Raw genomic sequence first — 21,440 nt, 5'->3', positions numbered from 1 at the left:
AATGAATGTAGGACAACTAAAGGAGGAGAGGAAATAAGAAACATATGCATGCAAAAACTAAAATAGGAAAACATATTAGTGAGGACACTAACCCTCATGCTTGAGGAAGGTAAGTTTAGGGAAAGAGATTGTATAAGAAGCTGACTTCACAAGCCAAAGAGGGAAGGGGCCTTCCAACCTTAAACCATACAACAGAGTTTCTAGAGGGGGTTGAGGGAGGTGTGAAGATGGGACAACCACAGTATGTCAGTTTTGGCATTCCAAGATTCAGACCAGTGCATGCAGCAATCTTCTCCATTACAATGAGTTATGTGTGTTTTTTTGAGGAGCTGATTTGACAAGCACCTCTTACGTTTATTCGAGCCTGGTACAGGATGACTCCAGCAGAGTTGTTGGCAGTACAGCGATAGACTCCCCCATCTCGAACTTGAGTGTTAGAGATATTCAGGTAGCTGACCACATTGCCCTCAGAGGTGATAATCTGGCTGATACGGTGATTACCATCTTTGATTATGGGATCTTCATCTAGTGTCCAGGTGACTGTAGGCAGAGGAGTCCCCTTCACATTGCACATAAGGGAGACAGGCTCTCCTGGACTCACCACTTTCTCACTGAAGGCAGAAATGATTTTGGGAGTTCCATCTGAAGAGGAAACGGAAAGCAAATGAACAGCATGTACACACAATAAAACTGCTCTCATTGCCTTTGTTTAGCCCACAAACCAAGAATTCTGAAAGGGATGCTAACCCTCATCCTTCAGGAACATAAGCCAACTTCTAATTAATGAAGTTTAGGAAGGATTTTTCCTGTGGACAGCTTATCTAATAACTGCTTACTGCAGGGTTTCTTTTGCACCTTCCTCTGAAGCTTCAGGTACTGACCACTGTTGGAGAGATGATACTGGACTAGATGGACCATTGGTTTGTTCTAATATAGCAATTCCCATGTTCCTGTGAAAAACGCTTGGACACCATAGGAAATTGAGAAGCCAAAGAAGTAGAGTGTAAGCCTAAAATGGGGTTTGGGGATATACTTATTATATATTTCAGTTCCTTTGAAAGTTAAGGACGAATAATGTTGACCAAAGCCAGGCATAATTTGTGTATGCTAATTCCACATATTTCTGCCAGTTCAGTCCAGTCCTGCAATATCTTTTTTTTACCAGTATTAAAATAAGCCTTTTCCAAATACAAATTGCTACTCATGCCGATGATGACATTTTTTGAGGTAGCTTAGTGTTGTACACAAATCTACCAAGGTAGAGAGGACAACAAATACATTTTCTTGTGACCCATGTCATAATTTAACCAAAGTCTCCAAGGTGCAAGTGAGAAAAGAAAAGGTAAGGATTTTCAAAGTATGGAGTAGAATTAAATTATTCTCTAACAGGATAGCACAGAAGAGTAATGGTTTAACAAAAATGACACCCTATTATTATTTAGAAGGTTCTTTCCCAGATTTTGCAATACAGTACACTCTTTCTGTTGTTCTTTTTTAAATTACAGTATACTTTAAGAGTGGTGTTTAGAATGGATTTAAATATAACTGGGGGTAAGAATGCATCTGGTTCAGCTCATAATATGTAGGAAGCAGTCTAGTAAGAGGTTTAGAAAACAATTCTGTATGCCATTGTCTGGATCTAATGCATAGTGGGGCCAGCCAATTCGTTTTAAAGTTGAGAAAATATTAGCATCAGCAAAGACTATAAGAGGGTGGTTTAATCACAGTATAAAAAACGGCTTAAGCCTCTTGAAAACTCCTCTCTTCCCACCCAGTGGGCTTTGCCCTATGGGAATAACTCATTTTAATTCCATACAAGATGTAATGGGGAAGGACATCAGTGACAAGCATCAGTAACTCTAATGTTGTGAGAGAATAGGTAGTGCACTCTGCACATTTCATGGAGGCTCAGACCAGCATAATGCCATTGGAAATAGCCTCTCCTTACCTAGTAATCTCAACACGGGATCACACAGAAAACTGAGGGAGATCTTGTGATGTGAGTGAAGCTTGAATTGCTATCCCACAAAATGTGCTGAATCTCAGCAGGATTAAAAAAAAGAAAAAAAGTACAGCAGTGTTCTCTCTCCCCAGCACAATCACCTAAGAGCATCAAAAGTATCATTTTCAGTACATTGAAACACCTACATTTCAGCAGGGACATTAGGTTGGGTTTCTTATATATTTTTTCTCTCTCCCTCTTTCTTTGTTCTTGTCCTATTGGATTTAAAATTTCTTTCTTCATCTCTGACTCTCTCTCTCTTCCTTTCCTTTTCCATGCATTCGCACTGTCATCTCTCACAAGACAAAAAAGCTATCGGCTTTTTATCCTGAATGGAAACTGACACACGACAAATAAATCAGTGAGTGTGCTCAGTACGCACCTCTGTCCTTTTTTTATTCAAGTGACAGGCTTTTCTGGAGATGAAAGCAGACATTATTTTCCCAGCAAGACCGAGTGTCTTTGAAATCCTTCCTGCTGTCGCTCTCTGATAACCTGCACTCTCTTGACATCATTATAGATTATCAATATGCTCTTTAGGCTTTCTTAGTCACAAGAGATGGTTGCCGAGGTAACTAGGTCCAGGCAGGTAATCTCTTCTTTTTCTATAAAGACTAAAAATAGTGACCATGCCATGACTGCACTACAGCCTCATTAATGAACTGGCTCTGTACAAATTGATTACTTTCCTCACTTGATTATTATGTGGAACATTGTGTCAGTTACTTAGTATGATCTCCAGACCTTCAACTGATTTCACAGCCAGCCTGAAAACTGCATTTGGAATGAAATGTTTGATCCTCAGTAGGGATCTCTTGTCTCTCGTGTCCTGGAGTTACAGAATTTTGTATAGCAGAAGAAAATTAACACATTCAGTGGGGCTTCAGCAGGAGGGATATTTTTCATATCAATGTATTTGACACTTGGACCTTCATTTCCTCTTATTTGTTGTTCTGGAGCACGAAGAGGCACAAATATCTCCCAAAGTGTGTGGCTAGTTTTATCCTTCCTATAGGACAGGGTCTTCTCTCTCTTTATAATTGGAGACCACAAGCATATTATATATACTATATACATACAATAACACTTCACTGGAGCCAGTAACCCCACTAAAGCAGGTAATGACTAACCTTCTAGCACCACCTGAACATAGTCTTGAGCAGACATCTTGTCCTTGCGTACAAAGCACTGGTATGCTCCACCATCACTTTTGGCCATGCCATCCATAATGAGATTCTCACGGTTAATCCCCATGATCCTCACGTTGTTTCCAGGGTTGATGATTTCACCATTTCGGTACCAGGAGAGTTCTTGGTCCTCAGTTCCAGTCACACTGCAGGACAAGGACACTTGACTACCAACACTGCTTTTAACTTTCCGTGGATTGATTGTGGCTTTCAGAGGCTCTGAAGATTTAAGTCAAAAGGAGGGGGGGAAAAGGAAGACATTATGTATCTTTAAAAAAAATATGACTAACAGGTGACCTTTCCCTGAGAAAAAACACTGAATCACAAATACACATCTCTGCAATGAGAATAGGTGGCCATGTTTGATTTCAAGGGCCTTTTAAGGCCATAGTCCCACAATTAGTTCTGCACAGACAGATCTCTATACCCAGCTGGAGTCCCATGACCATCAGTGGGGCTCTGCCTGGATGTAAGGGTGCCCCTGTGTGGAACTCACTGTGGGATAAGTACACAAAGCAGTAAGATAGCCCACCTGACTTTATTCTCAGTATCACCATTTAAGAATATGATGATATATTTTTATTGAAGTTTGATAGTATGTGTGAAAGAAAATTCACAGTATTGAAGTAACAATAGTAAACATAAGTAAGAGAGTCTATATCCACACACATACCAACAACTAAACCTACTGAATTTGGATCTGCATCTCAACCTCCCTACATTTTGATTGGGCCCAGTACATATTGTGACAGACCCAGGCCAGCGGGGTACAGGAGTCTGGTAGAGGGCAAATATACTGGTCACTGGGTGAGTAGTTTTCTGTTCACTGAGTGACCAGAGCAAGGGCTGCACTAGAGTAATCAGGAACCTGCTAGAACCAATTAAGGCAGACAGGCTGATTAGAACACCTGCAGCCAATCAAGGCAGGCTAATCAGGGCACCTGGGTTTAAAAAGGAGCTCACTCCAGTCAGGTGAGGGGGAGCCAGAGGAGAGGAAGTGCGTGTGAGGAGCTGGGAGCAAGAGGCACAAGGAGCTGAGAGTGAGAGTGAGAGGGTGAGGGTGTGCTGCTGGAGGACTAAGGAGTACAAATGTTATCAGACACCAGGAGGAAGGTCCTGTGGTGAGGATAAAGAAGGTGTTTGGAGGAGGCCATGGGGAAGTAGCCCAGGGAGTTGTAGCTGTCATGCAGCTGTTACAGGAGGCACTATAGACAGCTGCAATCCACAGGGCCCTGGGCTGGAACCCGGAGTAGAGGGCGGGCCCGAGTTCCCCCCAAACCTCCCAACTCCTGATCAGACACAGGAGAAGTTGACCCAGACTGTGGGGAAAATCACTGAGGTGAGCAAATCTGCCAAATAAGCGCAGGACCCATCAAGGTAGAGGAGGAACTTTGTCACAGTATATAACATACCACCATGAAATTTATATCCAGATTGGATTCTCCCCCAGGCTTTTTGTTCAATACCAGCTCTATCAACAAGAAATAATTCAAAATATAATATATCTCTTTTATTATCTGTGGATATGTGTTATGAATCAAATGTGACGAGATATTGTTTATTTAGCATGCTTAATTACCAACATTTTACCTAATATTGGAAGCGCTATCAATATTACTTATTTATATTACATCTCTTTCTCTCTCTCTCTCTCTTACACACACACAGAGCTATAGATATAAGATGTTATACTATATTCTGTAAAACAGATGAGTTAAATAAAGAATTATATATATTTTAGACACATATACACAATTTCTTAGTTAACTTAATTCTGCTTTAAATAATATTGTATAATATAATAATGTAAATATTATTATTTCCCTATTGAGGATTGCTAGATACTCCTGATCTGTTATGAGCCTGTACAATATTAAGTGGATCTGATTCATCTACCAGTTATGAATGCTTTACAAATGTATCCATCTTTTTTAATTTGTGAATCATTGATAAATTATCCTGATTTTCTTTGGATGTATTTGTTATTTGTAATTATTCACTGAATGATTTTTAGACAATGGATTGTTCACACACTTTTCCTTTTCACAATTTCTTATTCATGTTGTGTGGTTGGAAATCTAAGTCAAATGGTATTGTTTCTGCTCCTTTATACCAAAAAAATTAAACAACAGAAGAATAACAAACAACAAATAATGCCTTTCCAATACAGCATTTCAGACTAATAATCATTTATGATAAAATTCATGAGACATTCAGGATTTTCATACATTTTCATGAATACTCCAGGATTATCTGAATATTCAAAATAATGACTAGCAGAAATCCCAGTGACCAGAGTTTGGCACTTTTATTCAGAAGACAGTTTGCAATTCATCTATTTCTATTACTAAGCAAAATACATCCTTTATGTGAAAAATCACATAACCATGTGATAAACTGTGTTCATTTTGCACTTCTGATCTCTCATCTGCATTCTGCTCACTAATCCATCTCCACTAAGACGATTTATAACATTCCAAACCTTTGAGCAGCTTCAAGCAGCCACCATTGACAATAACAAAACAAGTAACAGCAACAAAAACAATAACAAAAGAAGCTTCTACAAAATATTTTTCTCTTTTCCTTCCATTGCAAACCAAGCACAATCATGGGTTTGAAATTATACTTGCCATGTTCAGTCCTGGACTTACGTTTTACATGTAGATGCCCTATCACCTCAGCAGTACCATAGTTGTTCCACACCTCACAAACGTAGTTGCCTGAGTCTGAAGGACGTGTGTTCTCTATCAGCAGACCTGTGACTGTCTGCCGAAACCTGCTATCTGGCTCCCAGGGAACATTGTCCTTCAGCCAACGGTACTTTGGTGCTGGGTGCCCCGATGCTTTGCAAGGCAGCTCCACTCGCTGTCCTGCCATGGCTTTACGTTGGTCAAACCCATCCAGAATAGACGGTGCTGAGTTTGCTGGGTCTGGAAAGCAAATAGATGTTTTCAGTGTAGTTAATTAAGATTATTACATTTTCTAAGCAATATGCTGCTATTTATCTTTCTTTTTTTAGTTGCTATCCCAGAATTTTATGTACTGTAAACTGCTACTGTGCACCAGTCATCCAGATTGTGGTATCTCAGCAGTACTGGCTTACATCCAGCAGCATGTACTAACTAAACATTGCATGATTACTTGGAAGACCTCCCACTGGATTGTTTCCAGGTGGCAGTCATTCTTCACGTCACCCATCAGGAAAGAGAAGAACCAGAAAGTGTAAACACATTTCACCTAGAACTAAACCAACATATTCTACCCACTTCTAAGTGGTCAGAGGGTTTTGAACTAGAAGAGTGAATTACTTCCTTGTCAGAAGAGAAATGGGCAGAAGCAAGGGGCAGTGTGTTTGTAGTCTAATTGACAAATATTGTATATTCTTAAAAAGGAATCTTAGATAGCAAAAGTAAGCTAGAGCTTATAACTCCAGCAAACTACTCTTTGTCCAGGTTCCCAGAAAGACATTCTCACACAAACAAGTCCCAACAGCCATGTGACTCTTGTTATTTCTATTCTAGAGAAATGTGTGGCATCAACTCCATGTTTATGCTTTGATACCTTCACCAAACATAATGATCTATGTGTTATGTCTTGTTTTTTAGCCTGTAAGCTCTTTAGGACCAAGGGCTGTCATTTTCTTATGCTTGTGCTGCACGCTGTACAATGGGGCCCAACCTAACTGAGGCCTCTAGGCACTACCACACAATACATGTTTATTACTACTGCTACTAATGTAAAATAAAATGAATAATGATCATAACATCAAATGTTGACTTAAGTGAAGCTATTTTTCTTCTATCTGAACCAATTTGCGACATTTTAACCATGGTAGACTCCACATGTTAAACTTCGCCCTCTCTCTTACCTAGCATACGTTGATCTATTTGTTGCACTCCATCTGTTGTGTACTACAGAGTTGTTATGCAAGTTATAAAAACAGTTCTAAAAAATAAAATGCCATTAGACTGAAAACAAATGGACTAAGCAGTCACCCACGTTAATTTTATATAAAAAGTTGGTAAAATGTGAATTGTCAGGTTTAATCAAAGATAACCACACAATCTTTGCCTCTATCTGGATGCTAGCAAAACACTCGAACCACTATAAAATGGTTACTAACCTTTCTGTAACTGTTGTTCTTTGCTGCTTCATGTACTGCACACAGCTATAAAGGGCAGAATTGTCCCTGACTCCCCCCTCAATTCCTGTCCCCTAGAACACTCCGATAGAGAGGGGAAGAAAAGCAGGGTCTGGAATGGACAGGTGCAACACATCTTGAAGAACAACAGTTACAGAAAGGTTACTAACTGTTTCTTCTTCTTCGAGTGACTGAACATGCCCATGCCACTGCAGCTGACTCACAAGCAACCCCAAGTGCAGGTGGGTTCAGAGTCTATGTGAACAGGGACTGGAGGACCACTCATCCAAATTTAGCATTGTCTCTAGATTGTTGGGAGATGGTATAATGAGAGGTAAATGTAGGACATGATTACCAGGTTGCTGCTTTGCAAATGTCTAACATGGGAATGTTAGCCAGAAAGGTCACAGAGGCTGCTTGAGACCTAGTCAAATGACCCAACACTATCCAGAGGCTTCATGTTAGCCAACTTGTAACAAAAACAAATACAACTGGATATCCAAGAAAAGATCCTTTGAGTGAATACAGAACTGCCCTTCCTACTGTTTGCAAATGCAATAAACAACTGAGTCGAAGACCTGCAATGTTTAATCTGATCCAGATAAAGAGTGAAAGTTCTTCTAACATCAGAGCATGAGGGCTCTCCTCATCCCGATGACCATGATGCATTGGAAAGAAAGTCAGCAAGAAGATTTCTTGGTTAATATGAAAAGTGGAAACCACCTTGGTAAAAAAATTTGGGTGAGGATGATGGCAAACGTTTTCTGTGTAGAAACATGTATATGGAGGATCTGACACTAATGCCCTGAGCTCTTCCACTCTTCTGGCTGGTATAATGGGCACTAAATAAAGCTACATTCATCAAAGGATGCAGCTGGGAGCAGGTCAATAGAGGCTCGAAGTGGAGGGAACCCATCATCTTTGCTAAGATCAGACTCAGGCTGCATGGGGGAGCAGCGTTCTGCACATGCAGAAATAGTTTGTCCAGGCCCTTTAAAAGTCTTACAGACATTAGGATGGAAAAAATAGTTCAGTTAGCAATAGGTGGGAATGCTAAGCTAACTACTGAAGGGAGGGATAACTCAGTGGTTTGAGCATTGGCCTGCTAAACCCAGGGTTGTGAGTTCAATCCTAGAGGTAGCCACTTAAGAATCTCAAGCAAAATCAGTACTTGGTCCTGCTGGTGAAGGCAGGGGGCTGGACTCAATGACATTTCAAGGTCCCTTCCAACTCTGAGAGCTAGGTATATCTCCACCAGGGCAAGAGGGGCAATTTGCCCCAGGCTCCACAGGGGCCCGCATAAGAGTTTTTTGGGGGCCCTGGAACAGGGTCCTTCACTTGCTCTAGGGGGCCCAGAAAACTCTTGCGGGGCCAGGCCCCAGAGCTTCTTCCGCTCCTGGTCTTTGCCGGCAGGGGGGACCTTCAGCTCTGGGGGGAAGGACCCCCCACCAGCGAATTACCACCGAAGCGGGATCTGCCGCCGAAGTGCAACCCGGTCTTCAGTGGTAATTCAACGGTGGAGGGCCCTTCCATTCCGGGACCCGCCGCCGAAGTGCCCCGAAGTCCCGCGGCAGGGGTCCCCCGCCAACGAATTACCGCCGAAGAGTGGGCTGCACTTCGGCGGCGGGTCCCGCTTCAGCGGTAATTCGCCAGCAGAGGGCCCCCGCCATGGGTCTTCGGGGCACTTTGGCGGTGGGTCCCGGAACGGAAGGGCCCCCCGCCGCCGAACAGGGCTGACTCTAGACGTTTCACCGCGCGGGGGGCGCCCTGCCGCTTGCCAGTCGTGCAGCTCCGGTGGACTTCCCGCAGGCATGCCTGCGGATGCTCCACCAGAGCCACTGGACTAGCGGATCCTCCGCAGGCACGCCTGCAGGAGGTCCACCGGAGCCGCCTGCCGCCGATGGCCCCAGGCCCCCGGAATCCTCTGGGAGGCCCTGATCTCCACATATTATCTGAATGCTGATTGAGCTAATCTCCAACACTTGGTGTTTTAGGGACAGAAGATAGTCCAGTATGTGCCTAATAGAAGCAAGGATTGGGGAAAATCCTTTCTGTCTGGATCAAATGGAAAATCTCTTTCATTTAGCCAGGTAGAATGCTCTTCTGTGATGGTTTTGTACTATTCAGCAGCCCCTCCTGAACTTTCCTAGAGCAGGACACCTCCACCAATGTCAACTGGGGGCTGGTCCCATTCCCACTCTTCTTGGGATTGCTCATGAGAAGGGTCCTGAATTTGCTTATCAAGTATCAAGGGGGTAACCATGTTAGTCTGGATCTGTAAAAGCAGCAAAGAGTCCTGTGGGATCTTATAGACTAACAGACATATTGGAGCATGAGCTTTCATGGGTGAATACCCACTTCGTCGGATGCATGTAGTCGAAATTTCCAGGAGCAATTTGGTTGGTGCTGGGCTCAGTACCAATGCTAAGTTGTTTAGAGCACAGATGCTTTTTATGGCCAGTAGATGGAGTTGGATGAGATGGATGCAGAGATGCTCTTGACTGAGGGGGAAACCCTCAATCCTTCTCAAAGCAGGGCTTAAAGCCCTTACAGATACTACATCTGTCAGTTACGAGAACCTTCCCCAAGCACTTAAAGCAGCTGAGGTGAGGGTCCCTAATCAGCACTGCCTTACCACAAGAGTGGCAGGGCTTGAAGCCCCGAGAGTGCAGCATAACTCCAGTATCCTGGCTGGCACCCAGATTAGGCACCAGAAACACACAGACAACAAAAAAAGCCCACTTTTTTCTTTTTCAACTAATCTATGCTAACTAACTACACAGATTCTAAAAATGGTACTGGTTCTACATTAAAAGAAAAGACTTGCAGAATCAATATAAGGGAGCTCCAGGAACTGTCATGGGAAGTAGGAGGAAACTCAGTGTGTGTGTGTCGGGAGTGGGGAGTGTCAGGGTGGCTCTGCCCTAAATGTCTATTAGGGATGGTCTAGACAGTATTTGGTCCTGCCACGAGGGCAGGGGACTGGACTCGATGACCTCTCGAGGTCCCTTCCAGTCCTAGAGTCTATGAGTCTATGAGTTTATGCCTGCATGTGGTGCATGAGTCAGCAGAAAGCTCTTGTGCCACCCCAGTGGGTATCTCCAGGGGAAAAAACTCTCCAACAGCTGAGCCGTGGAGCACACAAACACCTACAGTGGAATGGACATGTGCAATCACTTGAGGAAGAACATCAGTTCTACAGCATGCTTTCACCAACTGTAAGCTCTACCATCCAAACCAACAATTTTACATGCATCAATAGCCATTGGATCTATCTTTGGCAACACCACCTATAACATTTGTTAGCATGTCGAGCTGTGCATGTGTGGCTTTGAGAAATTACACTCTCTCTGTAACATTTTGGAAAAGCTGAAAGCAATCATAACAAAGTGGTTAACCTGCTCCTATTTCATCTCTGGTTTGTAGTGTCAGACCGCAGCCACAACGTGAAGATGTTGTGTAACAAGAGTTTTCTGTATATATCCTGTTTGGCATCCTGCTGCCTCAACTTGGTTTTGATGGGCGTTAATTCAGGAGAAATGCAAATATAGATAGAATGCTAGTAATGGTCCCTAAGATATGCTGACACTTCAGTGGACTGTTCAACATAGCATATGTTTAAGGAGCTTCAGGTGCACAGTGGTCTTCTCTGCTACTAAATGAAGTATGGATGTAGTCTTAATTCCACCAGGGATGTGCCTGGGATGGCTATAGGAGCTGCATGTAGTGAAACAACATTTTATCTACTTTCTAACCAGACTCAAGAGGACAATAACCTGTATATTACCCCTGATGTGTGCTATTTTATGGGCATTTAATCAAAACACAAAGCTGATGAGTTTTGATGCTGCTGCTATCAACCAGATATATTGTTCATCATGATGCTGGAGTGGAAAAAAGATCTGAGGCCCATCAGAACAAGAAGGTAGATGAAGTAGCACTATCATGAGGGTGTAAAATACAACAGATGCTACAGAGTAACTGAGAATCAGTGATGCAGTGAGAAGATCATAACATCCTGGCCACCTAAAGTCAGTTTGTTTAATTTTTTTAAAACTGATTTTATAACTTTTTTAAAAATGGAAGTGACTTTTAAAATACATCCCGGATGTGATTGTCAAAGCTACTTAAGGGACTTAGATGCCCATGTTCCACTAAAACAGATGAGGTTTGGATATCCTGTTGTGATAATAGAGCTTGCAAATTTACCCTGATTGTGAGCCCAACTGTAAAAAGTGAGTGTAAGTTCATGAGATGCCAAAATAATCCATAACAACAAATGTTTATGGAAAAGGGTACGAAAAAGAGACAAAGACTGAATTTTTTAAAAAGGCCTACTGATATTACTCAAGCACTGTGTTAAGATCATATTTGGTAAACAAGAAAAGTGAACCATAATTGGTGTGTCAGAAACCAGGCCTAATTGTTGACAAAATAATGAGGGGACAGGTTACTCCATCCCTCTGTTTGCGGGTCCTTACAGAAAGAGACTTTGAGGAGAAAAATTGGCTACTAGAACAAGTTTCACCATCGTGGCTGACACTCTCCCTATCTCCTGGGACCCTGGGCCTTCGTAACCCTAATCCTGAGAGGTCCTGACAAGAGGGACCCAGATGACATCACAACCTCTACTGGCTCCAGTTGAATCCCAAACACCACCTAGGTAGATCTGAATATTTTTTAAGTGTTTCCATCCCTCCTCTACAAGTTGCATATAAAATGGCTACACATTTTACAGGAAATTCCACTTTTTTGTTTGTTTGGTTTGGTTGCCACTTTTGTGCAACACTATTAAAAAGCTTCCAGGAGCACGAGATTTTTGAATAGATGTTTTCAGTTTCGAAGGGTTTGACAGGTCTGAGTGGTACAGTTTGCAACCCCCTAAAATGAAAATCCATGAAGTGGCATTCAGACCTTGAAACATGACAAGGATCACCTATTCAGATACAGGGAACTAAGGAAGTGGATGGAGGAAAAAAAAGAGATCTAAAATACCAGAATCCAACATGTGTGTGCTTGCTTCATGGAACAGTTATTCCCTGTGGCACATGCACTGGTTTACAAAGCATGTGTGGTGGAGGAGATATTATAGATATAGATAATACAGATCCATTTTTGGATGTACAAAATAAAACTAAAGTGACCCCTCTTTCTTGCATTCTGTTCCAATGTATTCAAGTATCTCTTCAATAGCCATATTTTCTCATAGGCGAGTCCTCCAAAAGATTCCTGGTAGGAGCTCCTACAAAGCCGTTAGTCATTTTTCAGTTAAAAACAGAAAGGAAAAGAGGAAAAGAAACCCAATTCTCTATTTGTAATCACCTCCAATAAAGTAAACAGGAAAGCAATATATCCCAATTCAAAAATCTAAAGAAAAACAAACTGCAACAACCTCTTTAAAATATTGTGATTCAGCAGTCAGCAGCAGGAGGCTGTGAACAAGGACAATGGAAAATTGAGGCAAAACATTGTGTCTGACACTGTTCGGCTGTGGATTTTGTGTGTGTGTCCTGTTAAAACAAAGTCATTAGGAGGCAGAATTCTATGCATGAAGCTAGATTCGGCTCTTGGTTACAGCTTGCAACCAGGATTTCAGCAGGATTGCATGAGTGTAAATGAGAACAGAAGTTAGCTTTTCAAGGGTGTAAAACTAACCACTTCAAAAGCCCCAAATGCTGACATTAAGATGGTGTACTTTAGGATGCACCAGACTGTCCACAATGCTGTGTGTGTGGAATTGGGCAGGAAAGGGAACTCCATGTAGAGATATATCCCCTGGGCTGCTCAAAGTAGGCATAAGTGATGGAACAGGCAGAAAGCCCTCTCTCCTACTTGTTCCAGGAAGCAACCGGGGTAGAAATCCTCCTTTGGTGGTCAAGATAATGGCTTGATTACAGATTACCACTGGTTCAGTTTTAGCTTGACTGCAAGAGGGAGTGGGGTAATATTTCAGGGCTGAATGGGAAGGACGGAAATCATCTTTTACTGTTAAGACCAAATATCTGTGATAATCAGACAGACCATTGTGCTGGACTTATATTTCCTCATCTGGCTGGAAAAATTAGGGGTGAGTGTTTCAACCACATGGGACATAGTACAAATAGCAGGACTTGAATAGTGAACTACTTCTGGATTGTATAATGAAATAATATTTAGCATTTACATACTGATCTATATTTTCAAAGGGGCTGACCAACCATTAGATAACATTCACAGAAGAAAGGGGAACAGTCAGTTTGATCCTTTTGCAAGACTTTGTGACCTAAGATCTCAGTTACAGTTGGCAAGCTGCAAGAAGTGGGGATTTGTGGATTTAATCACCAGATTTCCCTCATAAAGGATTAATCCCAGGGAAGGAGAATGAGTCCTTCAGTTGCTGACAGTTGCTATACCCAGAATGATCTGCAGGGCTATGACTATATAACAGCTGTTTGATAGTGAAAACAGGTAATTGCTACAATGCTGTAATCAGAGCTTCTGTTTTCAAGTTTATTAATTTCATTTTTCAGAATTTATTTTTAGCACTTTTTGAGTTTTATTTGGATGTCCAAAAATCAGGGGCAGGTGGGCTTTCTTTTTGTATATACTGTACTGTAATGAGTAATCTCTTTGTAATATTCTCTAGCATGCTGTAATGTAGTACTGTTTCAGACAGCACTACGTAAAAGCACACCAGTGAATCTTTAGTGAACACCTGCCAGGTCTATACTGACTAATTAATGAACACCACATTAATGCACTTTAGAAATCACACCCCTGTAATCTGCATTACTGCTCCGTGTAAACAAACCCTTAGATATAAGTAACCATGTCTAGTGTTTATTGGATAAACACCAAATTACTTTCTTTTTTTAAATGAGAGATATATGGGTGTTTTATCAGTGTTTATAAATTAAAAATGGGGGGAAAAACCCAGAAACCCTAGCTATAATCCATGCCATATGCATCAAAAAGGAAGGATAGCCTCTTGGGAGGTTGGGAGGGGGAGAGGCTGCGCACTCACAGTCTGAGGCACAAAAGCAGCTGATTTTGCAGATGTATAATGATTTTTGGATACAGAAACAGACATGTACAAAGACATTCACACACACACACACACACCCATTAACCATCAGAGGAGGGAGGTTTTGGAACAGCCTTCCAGTAGGAGTAGTGGGGGCAAGAAACCTAACTGGTTTTAAGATGGAACTTGTTACATTTATGAATGGGATTACATGGTAGGGTTGCCTGCAATAGCAGGGGACTGGATTCAGTGAGACAGAAGATCCCTTCAAGGCCTCTGTTTGTAAATGGGGGTTCTAATCCTATGCTGTGGCATTAAATTCCAGTCCCAGCAACCCTTGCCTCCTCTGGTCACTCTCAGCTCCCTCCCGGTTCCCTGTATTAAGACTGGGAACAGAGGGTAGGAGACCGGGGACATGAGGAGCACAGTATTGACAACCCCTAGTGTTCCAGAATCATTAGACATATAGCAATTGTGATGCTGGCTTTAAAATAATGAGATTGTAAAAGAAAAATAAAACACACTGCTCTATGATCTGCCTTCTCATTTGTAAGCCTGCAGGGTGAAGACACCTGGATGCAATTTAAATACGATCACTGACTCCTGCTTTTTAACCTGACTGCTGACACTAACACCCTTGGTTAAGTCACTTACCCTTTTTTCTTCAGTTATGCCCTTTGGAAAACTTAGGATAGTAATGCATACCTATTTACCTAATGGAAGTGACAAGTTAATGTTTGTAAAGCACTGTAGACCTACTAAAATTCACCAAATACACACTAAAGCCTAGCTCCTATTCTGCCCCCCCGCCCAATGTTATTTGGAGAAGCATTAATTTTTTATGCAGCTTGCCTATCCAATTTTGAAAATAACTTCCTTTTTCGACATGCACATTTGTTTGCATAATTCAACAGAATCCCTGGACAAATTTTACTGCCCAACCTCTTTTTCAAATGTTAAGGCCATGTATTTGATTACCAAGATACAGGAAGGTGGAGTTTCATTTTTAACTCTCTCTTTCCTAGCTTTATCTGCTTTTTACTCTTTGTGCACACTAATTAGGAAGACTAATACCTCAGTGATAGTTTGAAATGATGGCACTGAGTGTTGCATTTACAGGCCCAGTGGCTAAAATATGGTGACCAGACAGCAAATGTGAAAAATTGGGATGGGGGTGGGGCGTAATAGGAGCCTATACAAGAAAAAGACCCCAAAATCGGGACTGTCCCTATAAAATCGGGACATCTGGTCCCCTAGGCTAAAATAAAATTGTTAAATCATGAATACTGCAGAATGGGAGCCATCTCAATCAATATTTACTAGAAAGTAGAATAATAATAGCAAGTGAATCTTTCAAACTACAGGAGGAAAAGACCACATGCCTCTAAATGTATATTACTCATGAAAGAGCGATTTGCAAGAAAAAAAAGAAGTTAAGATCTTTCTGTAGAAAGCAACATAATTTTGTGGATTAAGAGCCAGGAATTCCTGCGTTTTTATTCCAGTTCTGAGAATGAATTGCTGTGTATACTTGGACCTGTAGCTTCTATATTTTGAGGGGATAGTTTACATTATAGCATTCTGGACAGTATTTTCTACATAGGATATAACAGAAAATAAATAATTGGAGGGGGAAAAATAGAAAAAGCAACTTAAATTTATAATGTTTCACTTCTACAGGAAAAGTACTGCAGATTCTTACCGACTTACACATGCATTTGGTTTGCTAGACAAGTGATTATTAGTACCAGTAGTTCCTGCCTTATCAGTTCAGTATGCTAGAGAGAGAAATATGTAATATACTGAGTTTAAGAAATTCCAGAGTACCTGATACAAAAAGTCTTGCGCTGTTGCTTTGTCTTGTTTCTCCAGTGTATCTGTGCCGTGTGATACATCGGTAGTTATACAATCCATCTTCATTCTGTACATCTACAATATACAAGGCTCCCGTGGATGTGATGAGAAATCTAGATCCTGAAAGACAAAAGAGTTTACAGTGTTCAAAACACCTGAAGATTTTTGTTGTTTTGTCTTCGGAGGTAAAAAATTGAAGTTTTCCTCATAAGAGTCTAGAGGTAATGAGTTGCCAATCTTATAGTAGAAGCAGGGTTAGGCTGAACTTTGAGTCTATTATTTTTCCTCATTTTTGCAAAAGACATTAAACTATTACTCTGAGCTGCTGCTGAAAACTACCATTGAAACATAAATATATAGGATATTGAGCACCTGCTCACTTTGGATCAAATGCAGAGCTCAGTGCCCAACCTGAGCAGATGTGGTAGACATGAGACAGATGTCATAGGGAGAGCGAGGGGAAAAGGCTTTTCAGCCATGTATATCTGTGGAGGCACTTTGGGAGTATATTTCAACCTAAAACATGAAGAGTTTACCTTTAGATGCTGCTTTTTTTTTTTTTTGGACTATCCGAGGACCATTGTCTTGAAAATTTTAATTACTGAAATGCACAAGGTTTGTGTTTCAGTGCAGATTACTTTGAAACAAAACAGGCTTCTTAGCATAGTGGAAGGCAGATACTGAGATAGTATTTCAGAGCAGTACAATTATGGCTAAAATATACAATGTAAAGCTCACAAGGAAAAAAATCAGCATTTGTATTCTAAAATGTTGGAGTATCTTTAATTACAGTGTTTGAAGAAAATGGTATAGTTGATCTAAAAATGAATAACTAACTCAGTAAGAATGGTCAGCACCATTCCTTTTACATAAGAGGTTACTAGTGTGACAACGAGCTCTTTTACAGGCGTAATGCTTAGCCAAACAGGGATTCTTTGGCTGTGCAGGTTACTCTTCATACAGCAGCTGAACAATTTTACTGACAAACCTTGCAACAGGTGAAAACACAGAAATTAGAGATTTAAAAGTATCTATCAAATTATCTAGAGCTTCACTAGCCAGTATACGCTTTCTCTCTACGTTGCATTTTCTAATTATTTGTACAGTCTACTTTTAAATGGCTCCAGTGATGGGGCTCCTACCACTTCTTTGGAAGACTGTTCTATGGTGTTTCACTGGTATTCAGTTAAAAATTTATGTTGCTGAGTTTCACCATATTACTCTTCATTATATCCCCTTGCACCATGCTAAGTAACCCTCCCTTTTCCATGGCATTTACAACCTATACACACTCAGATACAACTATGCAATCCACTCTCCTCTGACCCTTACTCATCATTTGGCAACCTAACTTCTGTGCAACATTTTCATACATTTTACTTTGTAAAGATTCCAGCATCTGTGCTCAGAAGGACACTTGCCATGTCATGCCAAAAACCCAGCCCACAGTCCAGATCCAGAACTTCTGAGGTATCTGACCAACATGTCTACAGAATCTAGACCTTTTTTTTTTTAAAGTTTATATTCCTTGTTTGCAAAGAAATCCTCATGATGTGAACCGTGTAACCAATGCACAGATGTTTTCCTCTGACGGCAGGCAGCCTGGCATGATCACTTCAAGAGATGTGAGTTGCCCTCATTAATCTCAGTGGGGCTAACTCTTAAGCCAAATGATCACACTTGAAAGAATGAATTTTAAGTAATTTAAGTGTACATTTATGGTCTTAATTATCTCATTTACCCAACCATGTATGAGAATAATGTAATTGCATGTGCAAATGGCCAAACAAACGTCCTAAAAGTGCCTGCCTGTATTTCTTCTTCTTAGCATTTGCACAACCTACCTCAGGTGGCACGTGACCAGGATTCATTACCAAATTTGGTCAGCTGGTTGGATCATTAGCTTCCCAGGGTTGGGCTGGGTACTGACAAGGAGTGCACTGTGAATGCTGTTCCATGTCCCCCTCTCCGGTACTGACTGATTCTGGTTACAATAGTATCTTTACTAAGTAAAGCCCCAGTCCTACAAAGATTTAAGCCACTAAGGGATTACTCATGCATAAAGTTACACACATGCAAAAGTCTTTTCATATACTTGGGTTTAAAAGTTGAATTCCCACAGCATCTCCCACCTAATGCATATTATGTCTACCAGTATAGGAAAAGGAATCTTATGTTGAGACCTATGTATATTGCCTGTTGTTGTTCTAAGGGACATATGGTATATGCATGGATATGTAAGCCACTCCCAGACTCCACAATGCCCCTTTGCACCTCTGTACTCATCATTTGGTTGAGCCTTCTTTCCCCTGCTCCAGCCTACAAAAGTTCTCACATGCGCCTATGTACACATGCCAGTCAAATTTGGTCGTATTTTTTGAAAAGCCTGTCTGAAAGCTAGAGAAACATCACACTATGTCTCTGCACAGCTAAGAATTTGTAAATGACCATTATCTGAGTAATGTATTAAACACAATTATTTTGAAATATAGTTACTGATGTACATGTAATCTTCTTCAAGTCTTAGCCCACGTATATGGGCTTGCCCGCTTGAATGTATACATAATATTAACATTATTTAAATAATCTCACAATCAGATATAAGAAAGGGAATTGTTAAATAAAACCTTCACTTACTACATTATTGAGGAATTTTTGCCTGACCCTCTTTAAACATGACTAAAAATAAAGAGCTATTGCCACCACTCAGATTTATCACACAGTATACATTCCTCACCAACACACACTCTGTATAATTACAAGGTTAAAGCATTTCTCTTCCTCTTTTTCTTAATATATTTTACATACTTACATAACACTTTTATAACTAACTCCTTTAAACCATAAAAATGCTAGACATAAAAGATGGTAAAACATAAAAGGGAAAATGTATGTAATTTCTGTCACATTCTAAACGGAGAGCATTTTCATTAAAGCCGACAGGCTGTCAGCTGCAACAAAGCCTAAGTGTTGAGCATTCTGTGTACTGTACTTCAAAAGTGTTTAGAAACGCACCAGGATGGGGAACGACATGCATTTATTACACTCTTGATCTTGGGGAGTGTTCTGTTCTCCAGGCATATTTAATTTAATCACTTTTGGTTTTGCTCTAGCAAAATCAATTTTTTTTATTTACCTACTTAATATGCTAAACAAGAATGTTTTTAAAGATGCATCCTTTCAGAGAAATTTAAGCTTTTTTTTTGTTTGCTGTTAGCCGGCTTCAAGGGAGGGAAGGAGGCAGAGAAATCACCTTCACCCCAATTAATAAAAGAACACTGTCAAAATATATTTCATAATTTACATTTATTTTTCCTTGCTATTGAATGTAATAATCCCTTGGAAACTTGATAATTATAATAATTTTAGAGACTGATTTTCAGGGATGCTGAGTGCTTGCAGCTCCTATTAACTTCAATTGCAGTTTTCAGTGCTCAGCACCTCTGAAAATCAGGCCCATCATTTGCATATAGTGTCTTTCATTCAAGGACCTCAAAGCATATTACAAACACTGATTACTCTTCAGAATACAATTGTGAGGTAGGCATGTGTTATTACTAATATTATACTTATAACTGTATTGCAGATGGGCAACCAAGTCACACAGATTAACCAGGGACATGCCAAATATCACAAGGGTCAGTGGAAAAGATGGGAACAGAACCAGGAGTCCCAGCCCCAAGTCTTCACCTGTCTCCACTGTACAACTTCACTTCAGTATGAGGATGAATAGTTTGTGGATTCATAGATTTTAAGGCCTGAAGGAAACCATTATAATCTTCCACTCACACAGTAATTCCTATATGAAGTCTATATCTTGAGGTTGAGCTAGAGCATATTTTTGTAGAAAGACATAAATCTTGATTATAAACTTCCATGGAGAAACCACTACAACCACAAGGTAAATTATTCCAATGACTAATTGCCATCACTGCTGAAAGTTTGTACATTATATCTGGTCTGAATTAGCCTAACTTTAGCTCCCAACTATTTAATATTGTTAGGTGTTGTCTGTTAGATTAAAGAGTTCCTTTATTATTAGAAATATTCTCCTCGCATAAGTACTTACAGACCATGGTCAAGTTACCTCTTAACCTTCTCTCTGATAAGCTAAATAGATTGACCTTCCTAAATCTTTGATTGTAAAGTGGATCTTTCAGACCTTGAATCATTTTTGCAGCTCTTTTCTGAACCCTTCCCAGTTTTTCAACAGCCTCTTCAAGGTCACACCCCTGAACTGGACACGATATTTCAGCAATGGTCTCAGAAATGCTATATGCAGAGATAATACCCTCTGCAAACTCCTACTTGATACTCCCCTGGTTATGCATCCAAAATACATGTTAGTCTTCTTAGCCACAATAACTAATGTTGATTATTCACCATAACCTCTGATGTTCTTTTCAGAGTGCTTTCCAGAATACAGTTCCCCCCATCCTGCATGGGCTTTGGGCATTGGTGGCACCTGACACTCTCCTGTTCTCTTTCTGTGGCACACAATATTTAAGTCTTCTGAGGACTGAAATACTTTAGTCCAACTAAAGTCATAGGGCTTAGCATAGGGGTATATGGGGAAATCTAATGGCCTGTGATACACAGGAGATCAGACTAGATGTTCTAATGATCTCTTCTGGCCTTAAACTCTATGAAATTATGACCTATATTCTTTGTTCCCAGACCTCGCATCTAGCTGTATTAAAACATGTGCTGTTCAAATGAGACCAGTTTATCAAGTGATCCAAATCATGCTATACAATTGACCTAATCCTTATCATTATTTACAACTGCACCAATTTCCGTGCCATCTGTAAACTTTTAGTTTCCTTAATCAAATTACTTTCCATCAATTGTGAATAACATTCAATTTGTATTTATATAGGAGACATTACCGAAGCATTTAATCTGAGGATACAAATACGAAATTAATAATCTTGAAAAGAAATAGATGGAGAGAAAGCAGGTCAAATTGGAGCCTGCCAACCTGAACTGTCTCCCTTTTACCTCCTAGATGGCATCTAAAGAAGTGCATCTCTTATCTTACTAACTGCTGCCTACTGCCCTAAATAACCCAGTGACTTCATTAAAGTTTAGCTGCATTGGCAAATATTGTATTAATTTCTCTAAGTGATGAGAGGCCACATTAATAACATGAAATTGCTCTTATGTAAGGTTTTTATGCCATCCATTAGACTGGATAATATCAAAGAGTAAAATAAAATTTTACAGGTCTTAGTAATAAAGTTAAGATAACTC

The 21,440-nt window shown here is 40.5% G+C and overlaps 1 protein-coding gene across 6 annotated transcripts in view; it reads right to left on the bottom strand.

The window, feature by feature from the left end:
- The window catches only part of DSCAM (DS cell adhesion molecule), a 662,018-nt gene that overhangs the window by 255,721 nt on the left and 384,857 nt on the right, over nucleotides 1-21,440 (bottom strand). For 5 of the 6 annotated variants that reach the window (XM_030577471.1, XM_030577483.1, XM_030577488.1 and 2 more), the window contains exons 4-7: nucleotides 16,161-16,307; nucleotides 5,841-6,119; nucleotides 3,133-3,408; nucleotides 346-642 (exon numbers count right to left, since the gene is read on the bottom strand). In XM_030577471.1, the coding sequence (XP_030433331.1) occupies nucleotides 346-642; nucleotides 3,133-3,408; nucleotides 5,841-6,119; nucleotides 16,161-16,307 (999 nt within the window). The remainder of the gene's footprint in view (nucleotides 1-345; nucleotides 643-3,132; nucleotides 3,409-5,840; nucleotides 6,120-16,160; nucleotides 16,308-21,440) is intronic. The other variant, XM_030577517.1, reaches the window with a different exon arrangement.

Source organism: Gopherus evgoodei, chromosome 1 (assembly GCF_007399415.2).
Source record: "Gopherus evgoodei ecotype Sinaloan lineage chromosome 1, rGopEvg1_v1.p, whole genome shotgun sequence".
Classification (NCBI taxonomy): domain Eukaryota; kingdom Metazoa; phylum Chordata; order Testudines; family Testudinidae; genus Gopherus; species Gopherus evgoodei.
Note: the sequence above shows the minus strand (reverse complement) of the source record. Positions and strands in the feature narration are given on the sequence as shown.